Source organism: Alligator mississippiensis, chromosome 1, assembly GCF_030867095.1.
Source record: "Alligator mississippiensis isolate rAllMis1 chromosome 1, rAllMis1, whole genome shotgun sequence".
NCBI classification, from domain to species: domain Eukaryota; kingdom Metazoa; phylum Chordata; order Crocodylia; family Alligatoridae; genus Alligator; species Alligator mississippiensis.
In genome coordinates this window covers 154,738,731-154,755,329 of record NC_081824.1, presented here as the reverse complement: position 1 = coordinate 154,755,329, position 16,599 = coordinate 154,738,731, and the positions used below count along the sequence as shown (strand labels likewise).

At 40.1% G+C, this 16,599-nt stretch overlaps 1 protein-coding gene across 1 annotated transcript in view; it reads right to left on the bottom strand.

The window, feature by feature from the left end:
- The window catches only part of RYR2 (ryanodine receptor 2), an 875,416-nt gene that overhangs the window by 345,258 nt on the left and 513,559 nt on the right, over positions 1-16,599 (bottom strand). Inside the window, exon 24 of the mRNA XM_059715710.1 lies at positions 4,282-4,441. Within this exon, the coding sequence (XP_059571693.1) occupies positions 4,282-4,441 (160 nt within the window). The remainder of the gene's footprint in view (positions 1-4,281; positions 4,442-16,599) is intronic.

The following is a 16,599-nucleotide window of genomic DNA, read 5'->3' as shown; positions in this document are numbered from 1 at the left end:
AGGTGCTATGAGTCATGTCTCTGTATAAGTGCAGAACTGCCCAAACCTTAATAGACCTGGGCAGCTTGGCACCTGTTTTTAACCTATGTACCACTGGGATACAGAAGATCTGTTCCTCTGCCTATTTCCCCTGAGTGAAGAGCACTTCTAAGGCATATTTGAAAACCAAGAAGCCAGAGGTGGTAATGGTGGTGTCACCGCTAGTTCCTCTTCCCCCTATGTGGAAAAATCAGGAAATGGGAGCCTCAGGTTTTCATGAAGAAACCAAAATAACACTTCAACAAAAAAGATGGAGAGTTCCTTCAATTCTGAATAGCCAGTAGCCTGGTGGGTAGGACACTTCCTTTACAGGTGTGTTTGACTCCACTGAGACAGTGTCCCACTTTTGGGGGTAATTTCCCTAACCACTAAGGTAATACATAAAAATGGGTGCATTTGTTGTTGCTGCCTCCTATTCCCAGTTTATTATTAAAGAAATAAGTGACCCCTGGGTAAGCAGGCTCTTGACTCCTGAGAGAAGAAGGGTGCCTCCCTGAGCTCTGAGCAAGGCTTCAGAGGATCTGCCTTTGCCCTCAGCTGTTTCCTACAGTCTTGTTCTAGGCAGCTATACAGTGAGCATGCCACTTTTAGAAAGCTCCCTAGTTTGAATGCCATTCTGGGGCACCAACCTCTCCCAACAAATGTATGGGGAGCTCCAGCACCTGCCACCAGGTCCTGGAACCCATCCTGTGGGAAAGATGCCTAAGCGTGTCAGGGTGTATTTACACAGCACAACACAGCACCATGTAAAGAGTGCTAAGCTAGTTCTGAGCAAGCTAGAAGTTGTATACTCAGGGCTGGCTAATTAGTTTTCATTACTAAAAAAAAGAGAGAGAGAGAGAGAGAGAGAGAGAGAGAGAGAGAAAGAAGTTATTTTAGCCGATACAGATCACAGCAGTATCATAGCTATGCTGCTTCTGGTATCAGAGCTAACTTGTTCAGAATTAATCCCATACTCTGCGCAGCTACAAATTGTTACAGACAATTTTAGAAAGCGATCCACAAAGGTACTTAGGTACCTGGATCCCACTGATACCAAGTCCTTTCTTGGACCTAACCCGATGCTTTCCTGGAGTGCTTTCTGGGACCTAACCCAATACCTAATCCCAGGGCACTTACACTTTGAAAAGCCTTCATTAGCTTTTAGAAGCCACAATTTAGTTTTACAACTGATAGTTTCTGTACCCTATTTTCTACAAAGAGTCTTCCAAAACTATTTTTCTGCAATAAGAGCCGAAAGAAATGAAAAGTCTGAATAAGATGAAGAAACAGTGGGAATGTCTACACGGTCATTAATGCACCTCAGTTACTGAGCATTAAGTTTAGTATTGGGATAACCAAGTACTAAATTAATGTGCAGTAACTCACACTACTGTGCAGTAACGCTGATGTATAGATTTTTTCAGACAACATCTGCACAGTAGCCTAATACTACTGTGCAGCAGTGTATTAGCTCAGCTTTCGGTGAGCACACTACTGCACAATGTTATTAGGCAACTATACAGTTGGTGTCTCATGTAAACACACCCAATATCTGCCACCTATTGCTGCTCTGCCTCTTCTCCTCCTTCACAACCCAACAACATAAAAAAAAAAAAAAGATTCCTCAGCTGGTATCACTTAAACTACCTTCATCAATAGGCATCTCACTAATTCAAAAATTATATAATTTAATTGCAAAGTTTACTGTAATAAATATGGCAAAATTACTTATGTTCTTTCTACACAAACTCAGATATTCAGAATAACTTCCCTCAAGACCCAAGGAACTTTAATCATTATATATATTAATTACTTTGGATTATGGGCTTAATTTTTTCTAATACTTTCAAATACTGGTTTGAAAAGCGATTAGCAAATTCTGTATACACACATATTACACTCTTAACTTCCTATTAATCACCACATTCTATTTGAATTATCAAATTTCATTTTAGAAATAGTGAAGCTACCATTGATTCCACTGAAGTTATAAAACCCCAATTTTCACTCATGTTGAAATCCCCTCATTGTCAAGGCTCTGCACTGTAATCTTTTGGTTTCTAGCAGAAATAGAAATTATGGGATGAACAGTGCAAGTAATTGATTGCATTCTGTAATCTAGTAGGACCTCGTCATTGAGCATTAAGGGCGCACATCCAAACAAGCGTGTCGTGCAGTATGTGGCAATGCAAACACATTTGCAGTACCATATACTGCACAGTCCAGAGTTCTCCACACTGCAAGGGCACGCTGCACGGGCGTGCGCTGCTCTATTTTGGTTTTTTCCCCTGAAGTTTTTTTTGACTCCTGATACCCAGGGGTCAAAAAAATGCCTAATAAAAACCCTGAAGCAGCACACACACAGGCAGCATGCGCTGGAATCGCTGCGGCTGCAGCTCTGGGAGGGCCCCCAGGAGCCCAGGTAAGGTTGCTGGGACCAACAGTGCTGGCCCCAGTCTCCCCTATCCCCATCTGGGGTAACCTACCATGTGGCAAAGCACATGGGGCATGGGTGCCCCCCAGGGACAAGAAGTGGCAGCACAAGGTGCACTACTGCTACTTGTCCCTGGGGAACCACACACGTCTGGAAACACCCAAAGAGGCTGTCTTTCATCTGGGAAAGGAATGTAATGCTCTCCTAAAACCTCAATGCAAAATAGTGGGCTCAAAATAACAAATCTGATTTTCCTACATGTCAATGCAGAGAACTCTTACTCCTGTACTCTATTAGAAAAAATCTTTCAGAAATATAGACACCTTTGAAGTCTATTTTACTCTACAGTCACAGATGCAACATTACAGACAAATTCCGTCCTGTTCTTACCAGTGGACTTACACTACTGCTGAATGTACCCCTAAATGTCTACTCAACTGATACAGAGACTTATATAAAAGATATCCAAAAATAGACAGACCTGCCTTGGCCCAATTATCAAACTGTTTTATAAAATATTTTAAAAGCTCCAAAGTGAATGTTATAAAATAAAATACAGTAATGGAATGTTCCAGAAAAGTTATATCATATATTTTCCCAACAAAAGCATCAAAATGTGATGAATGGAATTTACTGACTAACTTAAATAAAATTATAAAAATAGCAGATTGGGGTTTTTTTGACACAAGACACAAAGCTTTATTAGAAATGGCACTAAGTTTTGTTCTTGCACAAAAATCAAATCCCAGGTGTGCCAAACTGCAACGCATAATTTGAATTCTTAGCAAAACAAGAAGCAAGTTTTGCAGGCACAAAATGGTTGTGATCCTACAAAAATACTGTTTTGTTTTTGCAAAAATTATGATATTTCATGCCCAGTGCAAATCTATGAAAACATTTTTTTTTCCCTGAGCATGGATTTTTCTATAGTTTCACTGTGAAATGCTACCATACTTTATTGCCAGATGGGAAAATTCTTATTCCTGGTTTAAACTGACACATAAGCACAAAAGGACCGGAGATATATTTACAATTAAAAAAACAAAACAATATACTGGTTGTCATAAAAAAAAGTTATAGCTACCACAAATTACAGTTGTTGTTTACCCACCAGTTTTTTATTTATTTACTTTTTCTAAGGGAGAGATAGGCCTTGAGTTTTGCTGCTTGCAATCCACCATGCTTTATTTTTACTTTACCTTGACACACAATGAAAATTCACCACCAGAATTAGCTTTAAGGGAAACAAAAAAGCAGAAGTCTGACATCATGGGGACCTTATTGCCCGCTTACTCTTAGTGGTGGTCCTCAAAAATCAGAGGCAATGAGTATTGCCATAGTAATTGGGAATAGTTTACATTCTTGCCACACTGTTTTACAAAAAATTGTGCACCAGATAAATTAAAGAATTTGGTCTCCAGGGACTCCAGGTCAGTAAATGTTTCTCCGATATAAATCATGCTTTGAGAGGGTCATTATATAGTACCTTTGTAAGCACAGGGGATTCAAGACTTAATCTGTGGGCTTTAGACAGCATGGTATGTGTCACAAACTTTCTTCTCCAGAAGAATACAAAGATAAATCTGAAATTTCATTTTGGTTACCAAGGAGCATACTCTACTTTTTACAGATCAGTTATTTACTGTCACCAAGTTTAGCAGTGGGAATCTATTAAATACAAATGTAAACTATGAAGCCAGTGGTTTTCCCTCTGGACTGGATGGCTAATATTCATTCAGATGCTTTGTTGGATCTTACATCCCATGTTTAATTGCACACCACCTCAATATGTGACTAAACCTGCAAGTACCCAAATTTGCACTTACCTGCTGAATACCGTATGTCCAACCCTGCCTGATACGGTCCCTTGCCCACACATTATGAGCATTCTCTGCTAATTTATCCACCATAGCTTCCTGAGAGGGGGTCAGCTTGATAGAGCTCAGATCCATGGGAGTAGGCTTGTATCCACTTGACAACTGGTAACTGTCAAACAATGTAGAATTTGCAGTTGGTCATTTTTTATCATCACATTTCTGTTAGAAAACGTTGATAGCAGATATTATGGAGATAAATTATTCTAACTGTTGATAACAATAAAAAAAATAAGCATGTAACATTTATCCAGCTACAGATATTGAACACTATAAGAGTAATGCATAGAAATTTGGCTGTTTCAAATTAACTATATTTGGATTGAAAGAAGCAGTTCATTTCCTTAAGTGCTATGAGTAGTTATAGAGGTAACTCAAAAGGATCTCAGTGCAGAAAAGCTTTGATGCATATATTGTTACAGTTCTTTACATGTTTACAGCTTTGAAAAAACTTAGTGCTTATTACGAACCTTAGAGGCCTCTGGGTTAAATATTATTTTATGATTTCTGCAGAGAGCATTATTTCTGAACATTTCACACACTGTTAATCCTTCCCTATGTGGAGGCCCAGTTCCAAGGGCTTTCAGAGAAGTATTGTGATGCTTATATTCCAGAAAGCAACTCTTAATGACTGACAACCTGGCCAATGATTGACCTGTGTTCCATTTATTATGCTTAGCAATGGTAACTGAAAAGTCTGCAGTGGTCAGATCCAAGTTTCTTGATATTGCTTTAACCCTGGTAAATTTCCTTACAGGACAGATATGGGTAAACAATATGCTGGTTGCAATAGTTGATCATCCATGCTCTGCAATAACTGCTAAAGTTATAAATGGTTGAATACCTAGATAGGTCACTGGTCTGGAAACACCACAATTCATTCATATTCATGATCTCAAGTAGCCAATAAAGGAAAACTGACTATAAATAATATTCTGGCATCTTCAAAGTTACCTTATTTGTAAACTGTCTGCAATAAAATACCAGCTCATAAATTAATCTTTTGATTTCTATTCAATTTAAGACAGAATATTACTAAATAGATATATACATATGGACACTCTATTTATGACTAGATCAAAATGACACAGGAAACCAGAAATGTTAAAATATGAATATAGTTTAGTTAGTCTGATCAAACAACAAATAAATATTTTTTATATTACCCAATGGTATTACAACAAATAGCATGTACCTTGTGTAAAATAAAGGTAGACAAATAATTTGCCCTTATCATTTGTTTTTTGTTCATAAGACTTTTGTGGCAGGCTAGGATCCAAAATTACTGATTTTAGACCTGTGTGTGTTAATCTTCTTTGGATCAAGGCCTACTATGAAAATCTGCTTAGCTCATTACATCTTTACATATAAGATTCTTTAAATCTAAGGTATGATAAAGTCTCTCTACAAACACAGGTAGAGTAGTTAGTTTCTCTTTAATTTGACTGTACAGTAATCAGACTTTCAAAAGGCCAAAGTGAACATCAAGATAGCATTAATCTGATCTGCTGACAAAGCACAAAAAATCAATTTTGGAGAACAATTTGGGGGACAGTTTTTGCTGTGCCCTCTTTATGTCATAAAATTACCTCAAAACATTAACAGACTATTTTGCAAATCACTGTAACGTTGAGAAAGCATCACTTTATAATTTCAGACTGGGTGAAATGCAAAAAATGTTCAAAAAAAAATCAGGTCATATTAAATTGGAATACTTCTATGCTGATGGTTACAGCACAGTTTATATGTAGCCAACACTAACAGGCCGATGCTGCTTTTTTACCTGTCACTTAATCACAGCTCTTCAGATTTGCCAGCAGATCTAAGGGGGTCACAGCAGCTGATCCATCAATCTACATTTATATCCTATTTGAATAATCTGAAGGGAGTGCTGAGTAAGGCTCTATCAGCAGCATCTCTCTGTGATGCTCCCGCCCATAGTTCAGCCTATTTGTATGAGGTGAACCATTAAATAAGATGTAGCACAGTAATCTTGGATCAGCCTGTCATTTTCTTTAAGGACTTTCTTCTCACAAAGCCAGTTAAACTCAACAGTCAGTTAAACAAAGAGAGAAAACAAGCTGATTATCAACTGAGATATCTTTCCAATGAACACAAATGAAACATGTACACATTTTGGTCAGAAATGTGGCCGTCTGCCAGAAAACACATTTCTAGCTTCACAGAAAAGGTACAAATCTTGCCTGTACATAAAACTGATGATTATCATGAGAAAATAACTGAAACAAGAATTAAGACATGGTGGGCACATACAGACATGTAATTAATGCGAATCAGTAAATACTGGCACATATCGCACCAGAATTGATTGCTCCTGGGTGCCGTGTTTACACGTGCACCCAAGACCGCATCACACTGAGCTGGGTTGAAGAAGCCCCGGCTGTTCTGACCGGCTTCAATGGGCTGCAGAGAGGCTAGCTGGGGCACCACAGTGCTCTGGTGCGGGGCTAGCCAGCAGGCAGCCCCAGCACTGAAGCACCCTTGTGCCCCAGCCAGCCCCATCAGTGTCTACATGTGCATTGCTGTGCAGTAAATGACACCACTGCAGGACAGTACTTTTATTTACAAGTCCTTACCTACGGCAGCATTTATTAGTTTACTACGACCTATTAGAGTTGTGTAGATGCAGACTTTACTGAAAAGCTAATTAGGCAACTCCACAGTAAATGTCTCATGTAGACACATCCAGTTTAACTAATACTGTTACGTTTTGTATAAGTCTTGTTTAGGCTTGAACTCATTATCAATTCACCTTTTTATCCGAAAATCCTAAAGCACTTTACAAAGAGTAATTAGATTTCACACTAATCCCCTAAAATACCTGCTATAAAACTCATTTAACTAAAGAATGGCATTGCATAACATTTTATAGAGCAGATAAACATTCTTGAGGGGGAATCATCACCAAGAAACATCAATGTCAGTCTTCCTCCATAATTACAAAAGCATAAAATATTACCATATTCCAGCTGTGCAAACATTCCAAAAGCAGCAGTACGTAGTTATAAAATGGGGACCATAAAGTTATATAATGAATCAATTAACATTTCCATGGCTGTTATCTCCCACATTCTAGCTGACTAATCTTTTACGAGGGTGGCACACTTTGCTTCTCACAATCATACCCCTACTCACCAAAAATAGCCAAGCAATTAAGTCTTTAAAAGGAAGATTATAAAATATTCTTGATTGAAACACTAAATCATGTGTCATTAGTATTTAAATAATCTTCCACAGTTACTATACTCACTTCTGACTGTTATTTTTTCATGAAAACAAATCTCCTGTATTATGGATAAAATAGGTGTGGGTACAAAACAGCGAAGGTATCCTACTACAGATCCAAATGAGGGAATTCAAGCGTCCTTCTGAACTTACACTGCAGGAGTTGCCTCTAATTGTCCCAGCTGGAGAGTCAAGGTGACCAGATGTAATACTAGTTACCTCACTCCCTCGTGTGCTGTTGGGTACAGAAATTGGCATTCCTTAAGCATGATAGCCCAATGGGCTACTTAGGCTTAGGTGGACCTTTAACCTTTGTATAAAAGGCCAATGATTGCCACGCATATTCCAATAAAATGAAGGAGTCTGAAGGGCCAGATCTGTAAGAACAGCTGAGTTAGTTAGATAATCACTTTCTCAGCCCATAAATTAGCTCTGGAATACCAGTGTAACATTTTGGTATGCAAAGCAAAGGTGACCATGACCAGGGCAACAGCAAAAAATTATGGAACATAAAACTGTGCGGGCCAGGCCCCGATCCCGCCGCCAAGTGCGAGTCGGGAGGGGCGATCCATGGCCCGTCTTTGCGCACACGGGCTGTGGCCAGCAGCCCGGGCACGCAGGGTCGGAGAAAACCGGTGGCAAGCTAGAATTAGTCACAAACGCGTAGTGGTTGATTGAAAAGATTATTTACTTACACCCAAAGATGGTAGTGGTGTAGGCTGGACAGCTTTCCAGATGCAGCGCTGCTTAAATCCTCGTTGAAGGACTACGACAAATTCTTTTCCACGGAGTTGTTTAGGCTCCGCAGGTTCGGCAATTCTTTCCCACGGAGTTGTTTAGGCTCCGTGGGTTCGGTTCGGTTCCCTGGTCCCCCGGAGTTGTTAAGGCTCCTTGGGTTCGAAAATTGGATTTACAGGAAAGGGATACATCTTGGATTGCGCTTGGTGACGGGGAGAGGCTAGAGGCGGTTCGTTCTTTTGTTTCCCCCTCCGGAGTTGTTAAAGCTCCGTGGGTTCGATTGTTAAGCGTCTATTGCCTGCTTGAGAAAAGCGTTGGGTCCGTAAGGATCCGCAGCGCTTAGAGATCTTCACACTGGGTGAAGTCTCCTCCTCCTGATGTTCGTGGAGTCCTCCAACTTGGGCGGAAACCACTCAAGCCTTTTGTACGGCTAGCAAGCCAATAGCTAGCTGCCACGTGTGCCTACACTTAGAACCGGCCAATAATGTGGCACGAATCTAAATACAAATGGCGGGAACTCCTTTGCAACGTGCATCACTAGTGTGCAGCAAAGAAATGCACCCTGCAAAGAAGCTACAAAACGGCGGGAAAGCCTTTTGCACCCGGAGTTCCCCTCCACAGCAGAGAACTCCACCATGCCAAGAAACTATAATTTGGTGGGAAAAATAGTTTAGCGGTGCCGAAGCACACACAAACAAAAACCACAACTTTGGGTTGTGACAAAAACAATGCCATCTCTGAGCATAAGTGATGCTTGTAGATGAAGAAGGTTGCTAAGCTCCAACATATAGGTCTCTTTCTGGATGAGTTCTAACTGTATCCATTAATCAGTGCATATAGACAAAAAGAAGCAACAACAACTAACAGATATGCCTTAAGCACAGAATGTTTCCTGTTTTATAACCCCCCGCCACCTCCCGCCCTCTGCAAAAGGGTTGTTAAGAGTTCCAGAAATTACTTTTGGTACAAATTAAAATCCATAGAGAGGGTTTCAGAGATAGGCAAAGGATATGTCATTACCTTCAAATTGAAAATATTTTTTTTGGGGGGGGGGGGGAAGGGTATAACCAACACCTTCAATATTGGTTTACCAGTGATTCATGAAATTTGTTAAGCAATAGTTACTTGCTCTGTCACTTGAATTGACTTTGGAGACCTGAGGATTTGTTTTGAGGTGGCTCAGTAACAGTGGGTCTCAAATACCTGGAAAACATATGGGCGTTCTGTTAAAGACTTCTACCTATCTATACAGGTAGTCTAGACTAACGGTCAGGAACTTAAGCCAATGGGCCAGATGTGGCCCACACAGCCATTTTGTTCATCCCACAGAGGCAGGGGCCTTCTGCTGCATTTTAGCAGCAGGGAGACTTTACCCACGCAGTAACTGGCCAGCAGAGAGAAGCAGCAACAGCCTAGCAGGGTGGAAGGATAGGGAGTGGAGCTGATAACTGTATATATGCTGGCACAGGCCAGGTTGGAAATAGCCTTCACTTGAAACTAAGCTCCAAAACATTGATGACCCTCTTGGTGTCAGCATGTGCTATTTGGGTGAAACTGAATATTTTGCTTGATTACCAAAAAATTTAAAAATTACTGAAATTTGGCAGAAAAGCTCTTAATGATTCAAAATCAAAAGTAGTAATGTGACCTTATTTCAAACCAAGTTTCTCACATAGACCCAGCTGCCCCATAGGCCACTGCCCCCCTTAAGTAGGGGAGGGGGAAAGGAAAAAAGAGAAGAAGGATGTGGCTTCCAATGTCAGAGGTAACAGAAGAAGGGGAAGGAAGGAAGGAAGGAAGGAAGGAAGGAAAGGAAGAGGAACAGAAATTACCTCTGGTAAGCAGAGCCTGACTAGAGGAGGGAGGAGGGAGAGAGCTTATCTCTGGTATATATCACCTACCTAGGGGATTGGGGAAGTAAAGAAATGAGGGAGACAGCAGCCTGTGCCACAGGACGCAGGAGAGGAAGGAAGAAGGAAGGGCTTCAGAGCGCATCAATGGCCAATGCAGTGCAGGGAAAGGGCTGAACCAGGCTGAGCTGCTTGCTGCTGATCCTCTGTGCCATGGATCAGATTCTGTCACTTTAGAGGCTGGATTCAGTTTGTGGGCAGTAGATTGAGCACCACTGCTATAAAACATTTATTTTAATTTATTTATATATTGCATTTAGATCACAATGGTTGATATCAAAATAAAACATTTTGATAAGGCGATTTTGATGTTTCTGGGGGTTTCTTCCCATTCCACACAAAAAAAGATTGGAAACATTAAGTTTTTATTACAATTTGAATTATCAAAATTTCCCACTGGCTAGAAATGTTGTCTCTTGGACAGCTGTATCTAGTTTTAAGAAATAACTGAGTCATGAAGCTTCTTACTTGCTAGAAGAAAAAAACTGTTATTTTTCTCAGCGGTTAGAGATGACAAAGTACCTTAAAGTCCATGCATTTACATGCTATGCTACTATTGATATTTTAGATTGTATGTTGTTATGTTATTTTAATTTTTTTTTAGCTACAGTCTTCTCAAAAAGGTTTAATTTCAATCAGATGCTGACTAAATTTGAAATTAACAACAAGGGATTATGAATACAAAACTGACTAGAGAAAGAATAAGGTAAAAATATTTAGATTAGCTGCATTTATTCAAGTACTCAAGGACAAATTACATCAAGTGCTGCTATCTGAAGCATTCTCTGAACCATTAGCAATTATCTACTGAGAATGTATTGATGGGTGAGGTCCCAGAGGACTGAAGAAGGGAAAACATAAACACTTCTTTGAAAAAGGAGGACCCAGGGAATATATAGCCAGTCAGCATAATTTTTATACAGGTTTACATCACTTTATGCTGTACATACATTCCTGGAAAACAAGTCATAAATCAAATTCTTACAAATTCTTACAAATTCGAACTTTACAATGTAATGAATAGGGATATGTTCCAAGACCTCAACTGTACTGACCCCCAGACCCATTTTTACCACTTTTACCAGACAATTTTGGTCCTCACTAACATCAGACAAGCACAGGGCACCATCATAATGGGGATGGCAACTACAGAGACACACTGCAGACAACGAGCGAGGAGCACAGGTCCACACAGGAGACTATATTTTGGTGCGTTTCACTCCCGCAATGCACGACACAAAGCAGCTGACTGCAGGCTTCCACCACACCGATCACATAAGAGTGAATGTACCTTGCATATAACAAATTTTGGGTATAAAAATGGTTATCGTATAAGAGCGAGTTTGCACATACAGAACCCGCATAAAATGGGGGAAACCTGTATTAGGAAAGATACAGGAATAAAATTTTAAATACTCAATATATAAGTACCTAGGGTTATGTGCACGTAAGTCACTGATTCAGCCCACAGACAGGAGGCTTCAGCAGTGTTTGACAGCAGGTGCTTCTCGTATGGCATGGGAGGGTGACTGAGAGGAGAGGGGAGGAGGTGGCAGCAGGCACCTCTTCCCCCATGCAGGGATAGCAAGAAGCAGCAGCAGTCAGGTCCTAGCAGCTGCCTTCCTACCTCTGACCCAAGCTGGGTCATTCTAGCCCACAACCTAAAAAGGCTGCCAACGACTAACCTAGAGGATAAGAGATTGTCAAGAATAAATCATTTAAAACTATTTAATTTCCATCTTTGCTAATGTAACTGGTTCAATATGTAGAAGGAAAGTAGTACATGTTCTAGGTGTTCATTTTAGTAAGGATCTTAGCACAACTCCACATAATATTATCAAACTAAAGAAATATGGTCTAAATCAAATTACTATAAAGATGGGTGCGCTATTATTAAAATGAGTGAATAACCATACTCATACAGCAGGTAACAATAACTCATTGCCAAACTGCAAGGCCATATCAATTCAGCTTCTGCAAAGGTCTGTTCTGGATCTCGTGCTAGCTAATATTTTCATATTGATATGGATGAGGCAACAGAGATTGCTGATAAAGTGTGCATGTGACATCAATCTGGGAATTGCTGCCAGAATTTTGATGTAAAGAATTGAACTCAAAATTAATTTGATAAATTTCAAAAATGGAAATCAATAAGATGAAATGCAATACAGGCAACTGCAAAGTACTACTCTTAAAAAGGAAAATTCTGTTGTACACAAACAAAATTGGGAAAAGTGACTAGGCAGCAGTACTGCAGAAAGGGAACTGGGGATTAGAGTATGATGTTGTTGCAAAAAAAAGATGTCAGTCTGGAATGTATGTTTAGTATGTCATAAGTAGACCAGGGAGATAATTATTTTTCTCTACTTGGCATTGGCCAAGCCTCAGCCGGAGTACAATGCAGTTTTAGACACAACACTTTAATAACGATGTAGACAAAATAGAAAAAGTCCAGAGGGGAGCAAACAAAAATGCTAGAAGATTTTTAAAAAAAACAATATTTGAGGAAAGGTTGAAAGAATTGGGTTTGTTGAGTATAAACAAAAAAGAGAAACTTCAAGTAGAATATGATAATGGAGTTCCAATATTCATAAGGCAGTTATGAAGAAGACGGTGATGAATTGTTTTCCATAAGCACAGGGGTTAGAAGTAGCAGTACTTGGCTTACTCTGCAGCAAAGATTAATGAGTTAAATATTATGGAAAAAATTCTAGATTGAAGGGTGGTGAGGCAGATGGAGCAGGTGCTTGTTCAGAGCTAGCTTGGGTGTTTCTCTGTGGCAATGCATGCCCAATATACCAGCTATGAATTTTAGTTAGCAAGCAGTGGAGAAGTATGTTAATGTAAAATAATAATCTTCTCAAAATGTTTTTCCAACTGGTGTTGTGACTAGCAGTACTGGTTAGCTTGCATTCACTACCATCAATGGTACAGACCACTCACTACTGAACACTAATAAACAAGTACGCTGCCCCAGGCAAGGCTGTTCATTAGGGAAAGTGGCAGCATAGTGGGAAGAAACAGGCTGTGGAGGCTTCCCACGGTTGGGTTTCTGACAAAACTATTCCTGGAACATGACACAGGAGCAGGTCGACCAGATACATTGGAGGCCTTTCCTGCCAGAGCACACAGCCATCATGTGATCATAAACTTCTTAAAAGTTTGTTATGTTTGGGACAGCAAAGGAGAGAAGAGTCGAGATGGAAAGAGGGAGAAGGGAATATACAAGATAGAGGTAGGAAGCGCATAAGGAAAGTATGCAAACTAGGTGTATTTCAATGGTACCAGGCATTTTTGCTTTGTGCAGTTATGTACAATTCTTTCATAAATGTTAAAAGAAATTAGACAACTGTTGTTTGAATCACTATAGTAAAAGTGAAGTTTAGAGATGTAGTATGAGGGGTAGAAAATGAGTATGTCTGGGATAGGAAGGACATTCCAGGCACACGTGGAATTCTTACCTAACAGGCTTAGTCTCTCCACATTCCTTTGTTTTTTTATTGAAATAGTTTCCCCAGAAGAACATACTGTCACAACCCAAGGGTGTGATTTTTGTTGTGTGTGAGCTTTGGCGCCACTGAATTATTTTCCCGCCAATTTGTAGCTTTCTTTGCAGTGTGCATTTCTTCTTTGCAGCTAAGAGGTGCACGTTGCAAAGAGTTCCCTCCATTTGTATTATAATTCGAGCCCCATTATTGGCTTGCGTTAAATTATTCACACGTGGCGGCTAGTGATTGGCTTGCTAGCCGTATAAAAAGCTTGAGTGGTTTCCGCCCAAGTTGGAGGACTCCACGAACACCAGGAGGAGGAGACTTCACACTGTGTGAAGATGTCTAAGCGCTGCGGAGCCTATCGGACCCAGCGCATTTCAAGCAGGCAACAGGGGTCTGATCAGCCTCTCGCCTCTCCCCATCACCGAGTGCAATCCTCGATGTATCCCTCTTCCCTGCGCGCAAAAGGATCCACGGAGCCTTGACAACTCCGTGGGAGTGATCCGAATATTGTCTGAGTCCTCAAACGAGGATTTAAGCGGAGCTGTGCCTGGGAAACTGTCCAGCCTACACCGCGACCATCTTCGGTGTAAGTAAACAATCTTGAATTAACCATTAAGCGTCCGTAACTAATTCCAGCGCCGCCTGCTTTCTCCGACCCAAGTGTACCCGGGCTGCTGGCCACAGCCCGCCGCGCACCCCCGAGGGCCTTGGACCGCTCCCGGCCCACACACATATATCCAACAGCAAATGAATCAAACTATTAAGATCACAACATTTTAGTGAGCTTTATATTAGGCAAAATGAATTAGCCTAACACTGGTGCTTCAATGTTAGTTCCTATTTAATAGACTCCTAAGCCTACATACTAACAGCTATAACAAAAATTGTTTGTATTGTAGTTATTAGCCGTAATCTATAGATGATTTTCTTGTAAATGACTGTGCTTGTAAAACATTACAGAACAATAGGTCAGAACTAAAGTTTTAGCTATGCAACTACTAAAAACGTTTTACATTTAAATAGGTGAGAAAAATCTTTAGAAATCATTACCTCTTTTCATTCCATCTTTACTTTTTAAGCCTCCTTTAACTTCAGCATAGTGCAATGTACTTTTACTTTTTCAGATTAATTTTCTCCTCTTAGTGCTTGTTTGTCCTAGTTAAGTGTGGTATAATTGCCTGAATACCAATTTATAAAGCTTTAGGAACACAAGTCTGTAACAAAGATATCACGCAATCTGAACTAATTTACTGGAAGTACAAGTGGCATCACGCTGACGGATAAGTGAGAAAAGCAAGATGTCTTAATTATTTTCTGCCCAACTATCTTTTTGGATCTGTTATCAGTAATACATCTTCTTATATAAAATTTATCTAAACTTAGAAGGCAACAGAATGGATTCTTTGGTTTAAATAATTTAGCTGTTTCTGGCAAGTGTGCCAGTTTTATCTAGCTGCTGATTTGTGTTCATCAGCTTGTATTCATGGGTTAAATTTGTGCCTAAATTTAATTGTTCACTACACAAATCTCTTTCAGTACCTTATCAAAATTTCTTCTGTTTGAAGGCAGCCCCAATTTGATTTTAAAAGAGTATTTGAAGTATTCAAGACCTCAAATTCACATGAAACAATTTTGTTTAAAAAAAAAAATCAGAGATTCAGTTATCCCAAATAAATGTCTTCATTTTAGCCAAATGGCCGATTAAGTAAAAATAACCAAAACACGGTGGCACGTCAAAAATGTCTCTGATAAAGATGCTCACTTTAAAACAATAAACTCTATTAATCAATCTTTTTAACTTTTATTAGCAAGATAATGGAGAAAGAAGAAATGTGTAAGTAGGAATGCTTGAAAAGATAAAAAAAAATGAAACAGTGTGATCTGTTCTATTATAGATAGAACTGTGTGCATATGTGCAATATTTTGGGGGCTAGTGTGTTGGCACACACACATGTGCACACTCACGTGCACTTAGGTTCCTTAAGGCATATGTGATCCCCAGATATCAAAGCCTTTAAACAAAGGTTGGTATCACTCATTTTATAACAACACTTTTCTTTTTGAGTGTTATTGCTATATAGTCACATGTCTTCACAGGCCACCCTGAAGAACAGAGTTTTTACTGCTGATGGTTCAAGAGTTACATTTACATATCCAAATAGGGATATTCTGAATCAGCCTTCAAGTACAAAGACCTTATTTAAATGACAAATTGTCAGAAATATTCATTCCCACCTGGATGTGGCAAAGTATTAGTAAATGGTTCCGTTCTTAGTCTGAATAACCATTCCAAAAGGGATTTTTAAAGAAGAGAAAAGTAAGAGTGTTAGAGAGAAAGAGAGGAAAAATAAGGAAATAGGACAGAAAACATGAGCAAGTAGAAAAGGAATTAAACAGTCAGCCTGGCTCAAAAATGGAACACTGTCATGGGACTCAGGACGCCTGGATGCTATTTGTGGCTCCACCGGTAAACCTCTGTGTGACCTTCAGCAAATCACCTCACCTCTCCAGGTCCCCCTTTCTTGCCTTTTCTCCATCTCATCTATTATGAAGGATAGGATTTGAGGACAGGAAGTGTCAGTTGGTTATGTTTTTATACACTGCCTTGGACAACAAGACCCCTGTACCCACATCCGTTCGATTAGGAGCTCGCGTGCCGCCTTAGCCCGGGCTCGGGATCTTGTGCCCCCAAGCTTCGTTGGTACGCCCCAGGGTTTACCCCGGCTGGTATTAAGGGGGACCCCAGAACTCGCCTGCCACGACTTTGATGACTCTCTCAGTGGGGGGTCTTCCCTTGGGGTATCCCCTGGTGCCGGCACGCCTCTTCGCAGGTACTCTCGGGGCTCCGTCCTCCCCTACACCCCGGCCATACGCCACCTCAG